The sequence below is a fragment of the Rousettus aegyptiacus genome, unplaced genomic scaffold (genome assembly GCF_014176215.1).
Source record: "Rousettus aegyptiacus isolate mRouAeg1 unplaced genomic scaffold, mRouAeg1.p scaffold_m13_p_9, whole genome shotgun sequence".
Taxonomy (NCBI): Eukaryota; Metazoa; Chordata; class Mammalia; order Chiroptera; family Pteropodidae; genus Rousettus; species Rousettus aegyptiacus.
In genome coordinates this window covers 10,613,906-10,628,839 of record NW_023416312.1, presented here as the reverse complement: position 1 = coordinate 10,628,839, position 14,934 = coordinate 10,613,906, and the positions used below count along the sequence as shown (strand labels likewise).

At 39.1% G+C, this 14,934-nt stretch overlaps 1 protein-coding gene and 1 non-coding gene across 3 annotated transcripts in view; both read left to right on the top strand.

Annotated features, from left to right (window-relative positions):
- The window catches only part of APOO (apolipoprotein O), a 52,166-nt gene that overhangs the window by 22,776 nt on the left and 14,456 nt on the right, over nucleotides 1-14,934 (top strand). For both annotated transcript variants that reach the window (XM_016165716.2, XM_016165709.2), the window contains exons 5-7: nucleotides 3,045-3,140; nucleotides 8,321-8,412; nucleotides 12,848-12,928. In XM_016165716.2, coding sequence (XP_016021202.2) covers nucleotides 3,045-3,140; nucleotides 8,321-8,412; nucleotides 12,848-12,928 — 269 coding nt within the window. The remainder of the gene's footprint in view (nucleotides 1-3,044; nucleotides 3,141-8,320; nucleotides 8,413-12,847; nucleotides 12,929-14,934) is intronic.
- On the top strand, nucleotides 9,421-9,560 carry LOC118608167. The gene has a single exon (XR_004952959.1).

The window sequence follows — 14,934 nt, the reverse complement described above, 5'->3', positions numbered from 1 at the left end:
TGTTGGGCTGGCAAGTGCAGATACACTAGATTTTTTCTTTTAAATCAAGTCCCTAACTCACACTAACCCACACTAACTCAATAATAGCTTTTCAGAGTCAGGAGAGCTCTTTTGCACAGCTATTAATAAATTTTATAGAGGTTTAGAAGCAGGAAGGAACTAGCTTGGTGTGCCTAGGAAAGGCCTTATTGCATAATCAGTAGTGCTCTTACATTTTTTCATTGATTTTTATTGCTCTTATTTTGCACATCCACTTAACACATATACTCATAAACTAGGTTCACAGTCTATGTTTTGACTAATCTCAGTCGGGAACTGGTAATATATTTCATTCCCCTGATTGGGCATCTTAGCAAATCAAACTCTTGTTTTCACAAGTATCTGTTTCCATGATGGAATAAAATAAACACGAGTATAGTTTATTTCTTTGCAAAGATCATCATAGAGTGTTCGTGTGCTGATATCCCTGAAACTACCAGATAAGTAAATTTTTCATTCGAAGACACACATTAATAGGCTACCATTTCTTTAAATTATTCATGTATGTTAATAAGTAACATCTTCATTTTGTTAATTTTACAAACACTTTCTTAGTGCTTATTATGTGCCAGAACTAGGCTAAGTGCTTTAAAAATATTAATTTATACATAATCCTCATAACAACTCTGACAGGTACTTTATTACCTTCATTTTTTAGCTGAGATAACTAAAGAACTCCTGATCTTTTATCTGTACATTTGTGACTGAGGAGTTCTCTTCATTGTCACTTGTCATTTCTCATCGATTCATAGCAGTAGGCGTTATTTGCAGAGTTATCTTGGACTCAAAGTTACGGCGCAGGCTCTTTAAAAGAAACGTTCCTGTGTGAGTTAGTTGTATGGTTGTTTGCTCAGACAGTCAGTTCATTTCCCAGCAGTCACAGCCAAGACTTGTTACCAGAAGTTGGACTTCGGCTTCAGTGCAGTCGTGTAGCATATTTTCTTTCCCATTTCTTTGTGATTTACCCACTTTGGCTCAGCTCACCAAGGCCATCTGTTGTCTTAGCGGCTATCCCGTGTGCATGCCTAAAATTGAAAACAACGTGCTGGTAGGCAAAAATAAAGGGAAGTAGAAAATTGTCTCAAATGACCCAGACAGGAAGATGGAAAGTTAAAACTAGGTTAAAGGCAAAATAAGTAAGAGGCCAGTAAGGAATTAGTACCAATAACACAAGCCCTATAGTAGTATTTAAAATGATAACCACATTTCCCAAAGAACCAAGGAAAAGGAAAACTGGCATGTGTCTGGTTTTATCTGAAGGGAGAGAATTACTGAGTATTCCAATTAGTTCAGTTCCACATACATTTGTTAAGTCACCATCATAGCAGGTGTTGAAGATCGAGGCTGATTAAGACAGTGGTCCCGAGCACTGAGTATAATAAATTATTCAATATTAGTGTAAACACAGAGACTGTCACAGACCACTATCAAAGGTACAAAGGAAGGAGACTAGCTTAATAGAGATTGGGGAGACAGGAGCACTCAGGGAAGGATTTCTGAGATGAATCTTGAAGGAACAGAGTTAACCACACCAAAATGTGGGGGCGGGACTTGGGCAGCACTCCACAGAGGGCACAGCATGATCAAGGCTGGGAGGCGTGACTCAAGGTTCCATGTGCCGGGAGCTGGAAGCAGATGGGCAGTGCTGAAAATGAGGTTGAGAAAGAGATGCGAAGGCTTTTTAAGTCTTGACCTAAAGCCGAAATGTATTCATTAATTCTTTCAGTATCCTTCATCTCCTAGCAGCGTTTTTAATAAATTATCTGTTGAATGAACATCCACTATTTTCACTGAAGAAAGTAATATATAAGTCTAAGGGATCCGCCATTGAGGAGTGGGTGTTCTCCTTGAGATATAAAATACACCCCTGATTAATTAAACACAAGGTGCTGTAGGATTATTCTCCACACCAAATAATGGTGTGGAGAATAAATGTGATGGGACTTTAGAGGGTGTGGGCTGATGAGCATAGGAAAGGCTTTTCTGAGGAGGTAGGACTTAAGAGCTGCCTGTTATTTGGTGGGATTAGCCCATTGGAGAAGAGAGGAGAGATGGCGTCATGCGAATGAGGTATAAGGCATGTTCGGGAGTGGCAAATAGGCTCATGTGCTGCGTTTATTTTTATATATCACCATCAACAGAGACTGTTTCCCACATATACTTGTATTACAAGTTTCTTTCATTATCCAAATTTATTTTGTTCTTCAGTTCGAATAATGAGTTCAGATGGCAAAGGATATTTCTTCTCTGACTCTAATGTATTTGGTTCCTGAGTTTCAGAGAACAAGCAGCAAAGCTTCAGAGAGCAATAGATTTATCCAGATCTGCAGGCATACCCAATTTCATTTTGCTTCATTTTATTTCACTTTGCAGTTATTACATTTTTCTACAAATTGAAGGTTTGTGGCAACCCCGCGTTGCGCAAGTCTGTTGGCACCATTTTTCCAACGGGTTCAGATGATAGCGTTTTTTAGTAATAAGTATTTTTGCAGTTAAGGCATGTACATCGTTTTTTACACACAGTGCTATTGCACACTTACTTAATACACTACACAGCATTGTAAACATAAATTTCATGTCCTGGGAGACCAAAAAATTCATGTGATTCATTTTATGGTGGTGGTCTGAAACCAAACCCTCAATCTCTTCAAGGTATTCTGTGTTTGTGTATTCGGGTAACAAGAGTTTGGATAGCCCTGTATTCGTATTTCCCCTCATGTGAATAGTTGATTCAGATCTATTGCCTTTAGGAATATGAAAGTAATTTAACATTTCTGTATTGTTAGTAGGTTGTCGGACCAAAATTGTTTGAAAGTTGAATACTTGCTGTGTGAGTAGTAAATGTTTATATATCACACAAAAAGAATGTGTTGAAAAGATGCATATTAGCAGAAAGCTAAGAATACTTTATTCGAAAAGCATTTGATACAATGTATACTAGTTGTATATGAGATTTTTTTAATGAACAATTTATGGAACTGTTTTCTGGTCTGACTCTATTGTAGACAGCTATGAATATCTCCAAAACGCACCTCCTGGATTTCTTCCAAGACTTGGTGTTATTGGTTTTGCTGGTGTTGTTGGGCTCCTTTTGGCCAGAGGTAGGTACAATTTTGTATGTGTGTTTTTTAAACAGTTCATAAGGGGGAGAGAAGACATGTATTTGGTTCTTTTCATTTACCAGTTTTCAGAATAACGAATTGGATCCTGAGTATAGTCTTCTTAAGATAATATAATTGTTATGGTTGTTATCTCCAGTATATTCGATTTTAAGCATATATAGAAATTGTAAAAAAAATAAAATGAAATTGTATACTCTTAGTCGAAAAAAGATGTTAGTTATTATTTATAGCCACATTTACTTGATCAAATTACTGTTGCTCTTGGGGAAATAGTTAACTTTTGTTAACCAAAGTCTGTCATACCTGAGACTCTGTTCCCAAGATTAAGATTAGGTTATTAATCACAGTAGGTAAAACAGTGATTTCATAGAGATTTTATTAATTTTTTGATGTGTCGGAACTCCAATAGTGATGATATAAAAAGCTTTAAAACACTTGAAATTAAAAACTAACAAATGTCAACTCGAAAACACTACCCTGTTACATTCATAGGAAATGAAGGATGATAAAATACTTCACTATAATGAAGTTTCACTGATTGTAAAATTCAGACTTTACAAACATTTCTAAAATAGAACGTTATGAATCCTGTAATCAGACCTCCAGTATAGATAACTATACAGACTTGTTTGGAACTCATTCCTCTGGTTTTAAAACCCTTTGCTATACATGCCTTAACCATGTATAGATTCTGGAGAAATGCTGTGCTGGTGCTACTTCCCCAACCTGTACGGTGAATGCGTGTGGGGGTTTCTGTGCCCTCCTCCTATCTTGTGCAGAATATATAAGAATTAAATTTAGAATTCATTTCTACTAATCGACTTGTGAAATAGTTGAACCAGCTTTTCCCCCCAAACTTCTTTCCTCCCTGCTTTCTGTAAAACTGTCCAGAAAAAACATTCCCATCTTATTTAGGTAGTGTTTGAGTGTTCGGAATTTATGAAGGTCCCAGGGCCAGGTATTGGAATCTTGGCCATCGTTAGGGAATCAGGCGAGATGAGCTTTCCCCTCCCTCTCCATGGTTAGAGCATGTGGGGGAGTCTTGCAGCCCTAAAGAAAGCTTGCTGCGCCACGCGTTTATATGTTCCTGCACTTTTGAGTGTTTATCCCCTGCACATCCACTGGGGTGACCATCCTGAGGACGATTGGGGACTGTGCTCTTCTGGACAGAACAGCAGCATAACGACACACACTACCGAGGGTCCTATTCCTTTTTTTTTTTTGTTTGCTTGTTTGTTTATTTGTTCTTTTCTCATTTTCCTTTTACTGTGAGGGGTTGGTAGTATTAAAAGAATATAAAACCTTTTTCAAAAAAGTATGCACATGTGTATACACCCACACATGTATACTCAACAACAGGCCTTTTTCTATGGCTGCTGGGGTAGAAGGGCCTGAAGTGAACAGAGGGGTCACTCAGCAGAACAAGTGGATGGTAGGTAGGTGTGTTTTGGGGTGGCCTGAGTAGTTTTCAGGCCCCTCCTGGTAGATGTTCCCCTGTGTCAGCGGCAGCAGGATGGGCTCAAAAGGTCCCTCCTGGTAGGGTTTCTTTCTTTTTTTTTTCAGTCTAACATTTAATTCATTTATTTTTTAGTTTTTAAAATAGACATTGTATATATTTAAGGTGTACAACATATTTCGATATGTATATGCATAGTGAAGTCATTGCTACAGTCAAGCTGATTAACATATCTTCCCACATAATTACCTTTTTTTGTGATGAGAGCACCTGCAATCTCCTATCATAGTAAATTTCCAGGATTCCATATTAACTATAGACACATTAGATCTCTAGACTGATTCATGCTGCGTAACTGCAACTTTGTGCCCTGTGACCCACATCTCCCCATCTCATACCTCCCCGCCCCTGGTAACCACCCTTCTACTCTCTGCTTCTACATATATGACTCTTTTAGATCATATCAGTGAGCTCATACAGTTTTTTTCTTTCTCTGTCTGGCTTATTTCACTTAGCATAATGTCCTCTAGGTTCATCCATGTTCTTGCAAATGGCAGGCTCTCCTTTTTTAAGGCTGTATAGTATTCCATTATATACAGATACTACTATTTCTTTATCCATTCATCCATTGTCTCACACTTAGGTTTTTTCTATATCTTGACTATTGTGAATAGGGCTTCAGTGAACATGGGAGTTCAGATATCTCTTCGAGATACTGATTTCATTTCCTTTGGGTATATACCTAGAAGAAGGTTTGATGGATCATATGATAGGGTCCTTCGAGCATATCTGCTAAGGTAGTCTGCCTCAGTTGATGAGGATGGCCACGACTGAGGTGAGAGGATGACCATTCTGAGGAAGTGGGCCCAGCTAGGCCACTCAAAGATGGCAGGTGGTTATTGCCCACTATTGCTGGCCTCTGATGGCTACCCCCAGCTCTGGCAGCCAGTGGTTCCCCTCTGGCAATGCTGATAGTTACAGCCCAGACCACTGGCCTATTGGGAGGTGTGGGCATGGAGACGGTGGAGGTGGGAGGTTATACTTCCTTCCTGAAGTTCTGGGGCCCCCAGCTCACTGTGTGAACCAGTAGGAGCTGGAGGTCCACGATCTGCTGCTTATCAGCTTTCTCTAGAGGAGTAAAAAGTGACTGGTTGGCAGGTTTGCTGCCCTTGACCTGGTCTTCGCCTCTGTGAGCTGTCTAGCTGCTTAAAGCTTCAACTATACGGGTGAGATCTCATGGGTGTAAAGGGCTTTTCTCATCTGGAGTAATTATATCCTTTCAATGAAGGCAATAGGATAGGGACAGAAACAGATTTATTAATAGTCTGTGTTCTCTGTAACCCTAGTCCCATCTTTGGGGATTCGTCTGTTTAAAGTTTAAAACTAATAAAGCAGCACTTACATTATCCTGACTACGTTAGTAATGTACATTGTGCAAGCATCTGTCTGCATCCCATGTAAAAACCCTGTGCCTTTCAATGAGACTGTTTCTTGTGTCAAGTGCATTTCAAGTGTATTCTCCTGTTTCACCCTCTACCCATTTTATTAACCTCATTCTCAAGTTTCCCCCAGCTCTCCATCTTGCTCTCTATTCTGTCAGTTCTCCTTTCCCCAGGACTGCACATCATCTCCCAGTCTGGACTGGGACTCAACACAGCTGTTGTTTTAGGACCTGTCTCCACACTCCCTTGGGGTTAACGCCCCCCACCTTCCTTTTCCAGGTTCTATGTCATCATCTGCTTGGTTTGCTCTGCCATGTTCTTGAACTACCTATTTAAGTCACTTTCAAAAGAGCCTGCATCAGAAGTAAACTTTCCAAGTCCTTGCAAGTCTGAAACTTACTTTCTGCCTTTATACCAAGTGATAGTTTGGTTGGGTGTAGTTCGTTTTCCGTCAAAACTTCGAAGGCCACATCTTCTAGTATCCCATGTTCTAGCAGCTAGTCTGGAGGCTTGTTCCTTTTGAAGTGATTAATTTTTTTCCCAGAAGCTTTGAGGGTCTTTTCTTAGTTTTCAGTGTTCTGAACTTCCATGGTGCTGTGACTACATGCAGTTGTTTCCTTCCTGGTTGGACATTTTGGTGGCTTGTAGCCTTCAGTTGTAGGAAGATATCTATCTTGTATTTCTTTGAAAGTGTACTCTGGTTCTTTTTCCTTCCTGATCTTGTATTAGCAATTGAGCTGTTTAAACTGACCTTATGTGTCTCTTATAGTTTCTTGGTTATTTTATTTTATTCCTTTTGATTTTTTTACTTGGTCATTTCCAAGAGCTCTTTCTTGTTCTCTGAATATTCTTTTTCTTAGAACTCTTTTTTCTTTTAATATAGTAGCTTCTTGAATTTATTCAGTGATATTTAATTATGGATTTAGTTTTGTTTTTTAAGTTCTTCTGTTTCCTATGGGGTCGTTTTTTTCATTCTTGCTTATTGCAATCTTCTCTTTTATGTTGCTGGCTTTCCTCAAATGACTGGTGATCCTTGGTTGTACAATCACGTTTAAGAATAAATTGATCTAAATGCCAGTAAGAATTTTTTGTGCATAGATGGGGCTTGCTAGCAGGCAAGTTCCACCTCAGGGTGAGTCGTTCGGGAACTGACCTTACCAAGGGGGGACACCAACATCCAGTGCCCATGTGAGGAAGGTCCTACTCTCAGGTACTTACAGGTATGTGCACACCCCCTGACCATCTTGGTTCTCAACAGAAAATCCATGGCATTTCTTTAGAGATATCCTGTCCACTTTTTAAATTTGCCTGGAAAGATGCCTGGCCACAAGCAGTTTTGCACTGGGATGGCATGGGGGAAAGAGAAGGTCACTTGGTCCACACACAGGACTTGCATTTGTCCCTGTCTTGAACTCTGGTTGCCCTCTCCACCCTCACAATACCTGCCATCTCTGGGCTACCAGGGCCATTCTGCTTCCTCCTCTGCTGCAGCCCCTTTTGGGACTATCAGGCTATCTATGTGTCTTCTTTGCTCCTGTCCACTCTCCATTTTCTGAAAATTGGTTGATATTCCTTATCTGTCAATGACCCCATTACACATTTTCTTGTTGTCGTGGGTTTATTATCTGTATTTTATTCTTTTACTGTTATTATCATGGCGTATTAGAGGAATATTTGTGTTCAGTATTTAACTAGGAAGCCAGTTTACTATAAAACAATGTAAACCTTAGAAATTAACATAATGTATGGTTTTCTTTTCAAAAAGATCTTTTTTTCCTGCTTCATTAGAAATGGTGGTTCTCTTAAAAACATTGTGCTGATGAAAGAAGCCAGACACAAAGACTGCATATTATATAATTCCATTTATATGTAATGTCCACAGTAGGCAGGTTCTTAGAGACGAAAAGTGGATTAGTGGTTCCCTAGGCCTGGGTGCGATGGGGGAATTGGGGGACAACTGCTATCGGATATAGGGTTTCTTTTGGGAGTGAAGAAAATATTCTAAAATTGATTGTGGTGATAGTTACAAACCTCTGTGAATACAATAAAAGCCATTGAATTGTACACTTTAAATAGGTTGTGTGAATTCTGTCTCACTGAAGCTTTGAAAACATCGCAGACTTTTTTGATTCCTTTGATACTATTAGGCACATTCTCTGTCAGCCTAAGACCAAAGAAATCTTATTCAGTGTTAGATGTATAGGCAAATTGTAGTGGTAAAGATGGAATCATCTGGTGATTTGCAACCTTTTATTTAATAGGTTCGAAAATAAAGAAGTTGGTGTATCCACCTAGTTTCATGGGATTAGCTGCCTCTCTTTATTATCCACAACAAGCCATCATATTTGCCCAGGTAAGTTACACCCAGTAAGCTGGGATGTCCCTTGTTCTTGCTTATGTTTTAATGCTTAATTTTATTTCATTTTGTAACTTTTATAACACCAGACTTTTTTGCACATATAAATGAATACAGCAAATTTAAATTTTTTCTTCACTATGTACTTAAGTTCTGGCCTCCTTCCAATCATGCTAGTATTCAGAGAATGCACACTAATTTGAATATTAATAAAAGAAAACTTAAGATACCTTTTTTCCATATCGATGTGGAAGTTTAGGGACTCAAATTCCAAAGCTGGCAGTTACAGGTCATTCTCAGTACGGCGTATCTACTCACAACCCTTCTTGGAGTTGCAGGCACAGGCCTGTGCTTGGCTCTCTGTGACTTCTCTCAGTCCTGGCAGCAGCCTCGCTTTCCTTGCTGGGGACTTCAGGGAATGTAGTCTCCTCTCCTGGGAACACCCTTCTCAGGCCTCTCAGTTGGCGGTTCCTTTTTTACCCTTCAGGCCTCAGCTCGATGACATCCTGGCAAGTAGTACACAGTGGTAGGCAGCATGGCTTAAAGCTGATGTCTTAGTCAGCTCGAGCCACCATAACGAAACATGACAGACTGTAGGGCTTGAACAACAGAAATTTATTTTCGCACAGTTCTGGAGGCTAAGAGTCTAAGATCAAAGTGTCAGCAAGGTTGGTTTCTCTTGAGGCCTCTCATCTTGGCTTGCAGATGGCTGCCTTCTCACTGTGTCTTCACATGGCCTTTTCAATGTCTGTGCACATCGCTGGTGTCTCATCCTCATTTTGCAGGGACACCAGTCATATTGGATTAGAACTCTACCCTTGTCACCTCATTTAATATTAAAAGGCCCTGTCTCCAAATATAGTCACATTGTGGGTTAGGGCTTCAACATAGGAATTTTGGGAGACACAGTTCAGTCCATAAGAGCTGGACCATTAGGTCTCAAAGTGTGGTCCCTGGACCAGCAGCATCAGGATCACTGGGGAGCTTATTAGAAATGCTAATTCTCATGAAACCTGCAGGACCCAACCATGTGGGCAAAAGAAAAATGCCTTTTGTCTACAAATTGCAGTAGTCCTACATAAACATGGAAGTCTCTATCTGGCTTAGGACAGCTGGCTAAGTCTGATCATTCCCTTCCATACAACCTTTAAAACCACTCCAGGTACTGCTTTCATGCCATTTTACTTAATATCCCCGCTGATTAAGTGTACTGGATTATTAATAAACAACCAAGTGAGGTTACTTCTGCATCCATCTCTACTGATTTTTGAGTTCTTATGGTTTTTGAAAATGGGAGTCAAATATACTGATTGCTTCTAACAGTTAAGGTGCTAGAATTTGTCTGAAGGGTTTACTCAAGTTAAATTGCACTTGATCTTGTTGAAATACATCTGCAGCTGATAATGAGAGAGAACAAAGTGTCATGTCTTGTCTCTCCCCAAAGTCCTCATGGGTTTCGGATTTGTTTTGAGTATTTTTTCTTTTACTTTTTTCCCTCCTTTATAACCTTTGGGATATTGAGAATACCCAGTGAACATTACATCATCAATATAACTCTACAGACTTTGTTGCTGTTTGGTGTGGTTATCTAATTTTTGTGATAGGGAAACAAATTCTTTTGAATAAAAATAAATAACTTTTTTTTTTAATTTGTAAATCAGAAATGCACATTCTCAGGCCCCAACCTGGATCTACTGACTCAGATGCTCTGAGGGTTAGGGCTGGCAGTCTGTTTTAGCAAGCCCTCCATGGGGTTTTGGTGCCCGGGATGTTTGAGAGCCACTGATATGGACTAGATTCCTTCAGGGCAGTGTTTTCTGGACTTAGTGAGACTGTACATATAGAGTCCCTTGGAAAACTGAAAAGAGCAAGGAAGACTCTGGGTTTTGAGTCCCTGGACAGCTTATAGACATGGACCCAATTGCCAGAACTGCCATATCACACGGAGACTAAGTCCCAGGAGGAGCAGCTGTGCTGTCACCAGAATTGAGCTCTGAGCCAGAGTGATGTGACACTAGCCCCATAGAGTCCTCCTGACAGAGTAGAATCTAGAGTCCTCAGTCGTTCTGCAATTATAGGTGGGAGTCCAGTGGCTCCAGCTGTGGATAATTGGTGACTTGGGTGGCAAATGCCAGTAAGGTCTTTCTCACATGGGCTTGACATTGTTTATACCAGTCCTAGAGACAGACAGTTTACATTTTAATCTCTTATCTCTCCACAGTCAGCCCCAGCTCAGGAATAGTGAGTGAATCACGTCTACCTGCTCTAGAGCATAAAAATAATTGAACATCATATCAGTTTGTTATGGTTTAAACAGTAAATGGATAGGGTGGGGAGGGCGGGCCTGGCTGCTGGTTGAGAAGCAAAAAAGATCTTTTGTATTCACAACCAAAATAGTAGGATGCAAATCTGAGTTGTATTCTAACTTATTTTAAGTCAGTAGTCAGTGGGAAGGAGTTTTATCTTTTATTTTGTAGAGTAAGCCAGAAAAAACAATTAACTTTACTTTCACTAGATATAAAACATTAGCGATCTGTTTGGGATGACAAAGAAGTTCCAAAAATGGGGAGTGGTGATGGTTACGTAACATTGCGAATATACTTGGTACCACGGAATTGTACACCTAAAAACGGTTAAAATGGTAAATTTTTATTATTGAAATTATTGGGGCGACATTGATTAATGAAATCTAATAAGTTTCATAAAATGTTATGAAACTTGTGTGTATATTGCCACAATAAACAAAAATCAGTGATTGAAAAAGATTTTCTGGTATTGTTTTAGTGTCATTTAGTTCCTAATTCATAGTTTCAATTGTTGTGCTTTTTTTTCTTTCTGAATTCACTGTTCTGTTTTGTGTTCAGTAGTGTTTGTATAAAAATACCATAAGAAAACCCTTAAAATGATGGCAAATGTTGTCTTCCTCTCAGAAATTTATAACACTGAAAACAATGCCATTTACATGGTAAAGGGTCAAAATGTCTACCTATGGGTCCAAGAATCATATAATGTCATAATTTAAGAACAGAGCAACTGAAAGAATAAAATTTGTAAGAAGAAACCAGCATGTTGCAACGACCACTGGATTTACTAGCACCATGACCTTAGACAAGTCACTTGGCTTCTGAATATTTCCTTATAATCTTTGCCTACTTGCCACACATGGTTGTTAGATTAGAATAAAGATAATTCATGTGAATGTGCTTTGTAAACTAAAATGTTCTATATGGATAAATTATAAAAGTTAGGAAGAGAATAATAACTGCTTTCACAACTTGGAAGTACTGTCACGTGAAAGACCAGTTGACATTCTTTGTTTTACAAGTAGAACCAATATATGCAAGTTACTGGAAGAGTTTTTTTTTAATTTAAAATTTATTCATTTAATTAGTTTCAGGTATACAATACATTGGTTAGACATCTATATAGTTCATAAAACGATCCTTCCAATTGCTTCCTCCCTCCCCTGGCCCTCCACCTAGTCAACATATTAATGCTAACTGCATTCCCTCTGCCATGCTCCCCATTCCTGTGCTCAGCTATCAACTACTAATTTGTACTTCTTTAACCCTTCACCCCATTCTCCCAGTCCCCCAGCCCCTCTCTCGTCACCAAATTGTCCACTGTATCTGCGAGTCTGTTTTTGATTAGTTTGTTCTTTTTGTTCCTTAGATTCTGCATATAAGTGAAATCATATGGTATTTATCTTTTCCTATCTGACGTATTTCACTCAGCATAATAACCTCTAGGTGGAAGCATTTTTTTCAAAGTCAGCTCAATACTTTAAAAAATGTTTCCAACCATTAAAGCCAGCTAGCCAAAGGTAGACAAGTGCCTTTTAAGGTAGTGAACCCCCTGGCCCCAAAATATTCTCTGACCATGGGCCTACCTCTTGGGGTGTTATAGAAAGGAATTTGGATCAGGAGGCAAATCCCTGTAGAAACTCAAAGATTTTATGTTTTGGGGGACCTGGGAAAACTGCGAGCATCTTCATTGGGTTCACTGATATTTCACCTAAGCCCCTAAAATAAATGATTTTCAGCTTGGCAAATGTGACTTGGTTGGTTGTTAATGCGATAGGTAGAAGCCTTTTTTCTGTGTATGATTTTCAGGAATTTCTTATATCAAGAATGATCTCCTACATTTTTTTCCCCTTGAGATTGTGAAAGTTTGAAATATATACCTGACTGATGGCGTACTGTTTTAAATAACTGTACACAGCCAAACTATTTTTCTTTTTATTTTGCATTCTATTTTTATTTGCTCACTATGCACAGTTTTAATGTGTACATACACATGTCCCAAGACTTCTGTATTCGTTATATGCTTAAACACAGCTCTATTGGAAACCAAAAAAAGGAAAATGGAAAATTCTCTGCCTTACCAGTCATATATGGACTAACAATGGATCTTTTTGTTTGTTTATTTCAAGGTCAGTGGGGAGAAATTATATGACTGGGGTTTACGAGGATACATAGTCATAGAAGATTTGTGGAAGGAGAACTTTCAAAAGGTGAGAAAGATCTTTTTCATTATCTTCCTTTAGGTTTAAATGTATGCTTTCTCTAGGGTTTCGTAAAATTTTCGATAACCCTGTTGCTCAATCTTGCCTTTTCTGTTTGTTATTTGTTGTACCTCTACGTCCGATTTCTATGGTCGTAGGCCTTTACTGGATGAGCAATAGAACTTGCTTTTGCTTGTTAGCAGCAGGGCTGAATAAGTGGTGACTATACGATGCATTCTACTGCAGTCTTAGACCATAATTTTAAAGGTATTGTATTTATAATTTGCTCAAAGTGCAGCATTTTATCTGAAAGTTTTGTGGAAACTTGGTTCAAAGAGAACATACTGTGCTCCCAGGAAAAAGACAGATAACCAAGACTCCTCTTGCTATTTCGTGTATTATAAGCTCTGTTCTTTCCTTTAGCAATACTGTTCATCCCCTTCTTGGCTCAGTTCAAGGGCGTGAGCCTTGGCATACTGGCGACTAGCCACCACCAGCTACAGACCACGTTCTCTGTGCTGACTGGCAGGCAAGCGGCAGGGGGAGGAGGTTGTGTAACTAACTGTAAGGAGGTGTCATCTTTCATTTCTCTCACAGCCACATTGCTGATTGGATATTGCCCATATTTGCTGGCATTTTCCCTTTCCACTGATGAGGAAGAATGAGTACAGAAAAAGGCATCATGTTTCTTCCAAACACTCAGAGGCACTCTCTGAGGAAGAATTAAAGTTCTTATATTAACATACCTTCTTCAGCGTAAATTGAAGGAAATTCAGTTTGACTCTTGTCATCCCAAATCAGAAGACTCTTTTAAAAATTACAAACTGTCTCAAAATTAAAATCCAGAATTTGGAATTGGAATTTGAAAGTGACATTATAGAATAAATTATGAGCCCTCCTCATTGTATACATCAACAATCTTCCAGTGAAATCTTGACTAAATTTCTTATCGATGGTTTCTAAAGGAATTAGTCTCATGGAGCCTGTTTAAACTAGCTCTGAAGTAGGAAGTTCTGTATTACTATCAACTGACCTTTGGCAATCCCTTTTTAAAGAATACTCATTTTATTTTCATTTCTCGACATTTTCTTTGGAAGCTTCCTTTCCTGTTGAAAAAGTTCCTTAAGTCTGCATTGAGTTTTATATGGGAAAGAAAATACTAGAATGTCGGGGAAGCTCTACACAGCCCTAGAAAGAAATGTGGAAAGTGAAACTCAGCCTCAGTTCTGAGCACCAAAGCCAAGGGGGGTCCCCGCCCCAGCCTCCTGCTCAGAATTAGCTTTCTCTGCTCTGATTCAGCCCAGTCCGGAAGCAACAGGACTGTGGTTGGAATGCAGGTTGAGCAGGCCAGCACTTTATGGCCATTTAAAAACGTTAAATATTAAAGCTACTAAAGTTTATATGAGAGCGTTTGGGGGGGTGAGAGAGTAAAGATGTCTAATGAACTCGTGGTTACTCTGCATTTCTTTCTGTAGTTGGCTGTGCCCTTGCTCTCTTCCGAGTCATTGAGAACTTAGTGTTCTTCCATTCGTTTACTCTCAAAGCATAATTTTCCTGACAGCTGTCTGTTCTCAGTAGAAGGTAATAAAATCAATGTTAACTACTTAAACATTTAGCGCAAGGCTTAAATGAAAAACAGCAGAAGGTTCCATTAATTTAAGATTGAATATATTTAGAGTTCAAGAATGATTTGATAGTGGAATGCAATTGTTTTTCATTGATTTCCCTGCCCTCCTCTTGTTGGATTTTGTGAGTTTCAGTGTTTTTGTTTTGTTTGATTTGGTTTTATTAATGAGAACAAAGATGTAAGCTACGCTGGAATGGGAATCTTTCAGGGCCCAGGAACTGTCTTTCTGAAGGGAATTGGGGGACACCTCATGAAAGAGGTTTTTGTTTCTTTGCCTGTTTGGAGATTGGTTTTCAAGTCAGGCTTCAGTTACAATCTCAATTAGTCTCAATTGGGTGTAATCTAATTCATAATTATTTGTACTATAATGATGTGACAGATGTACATG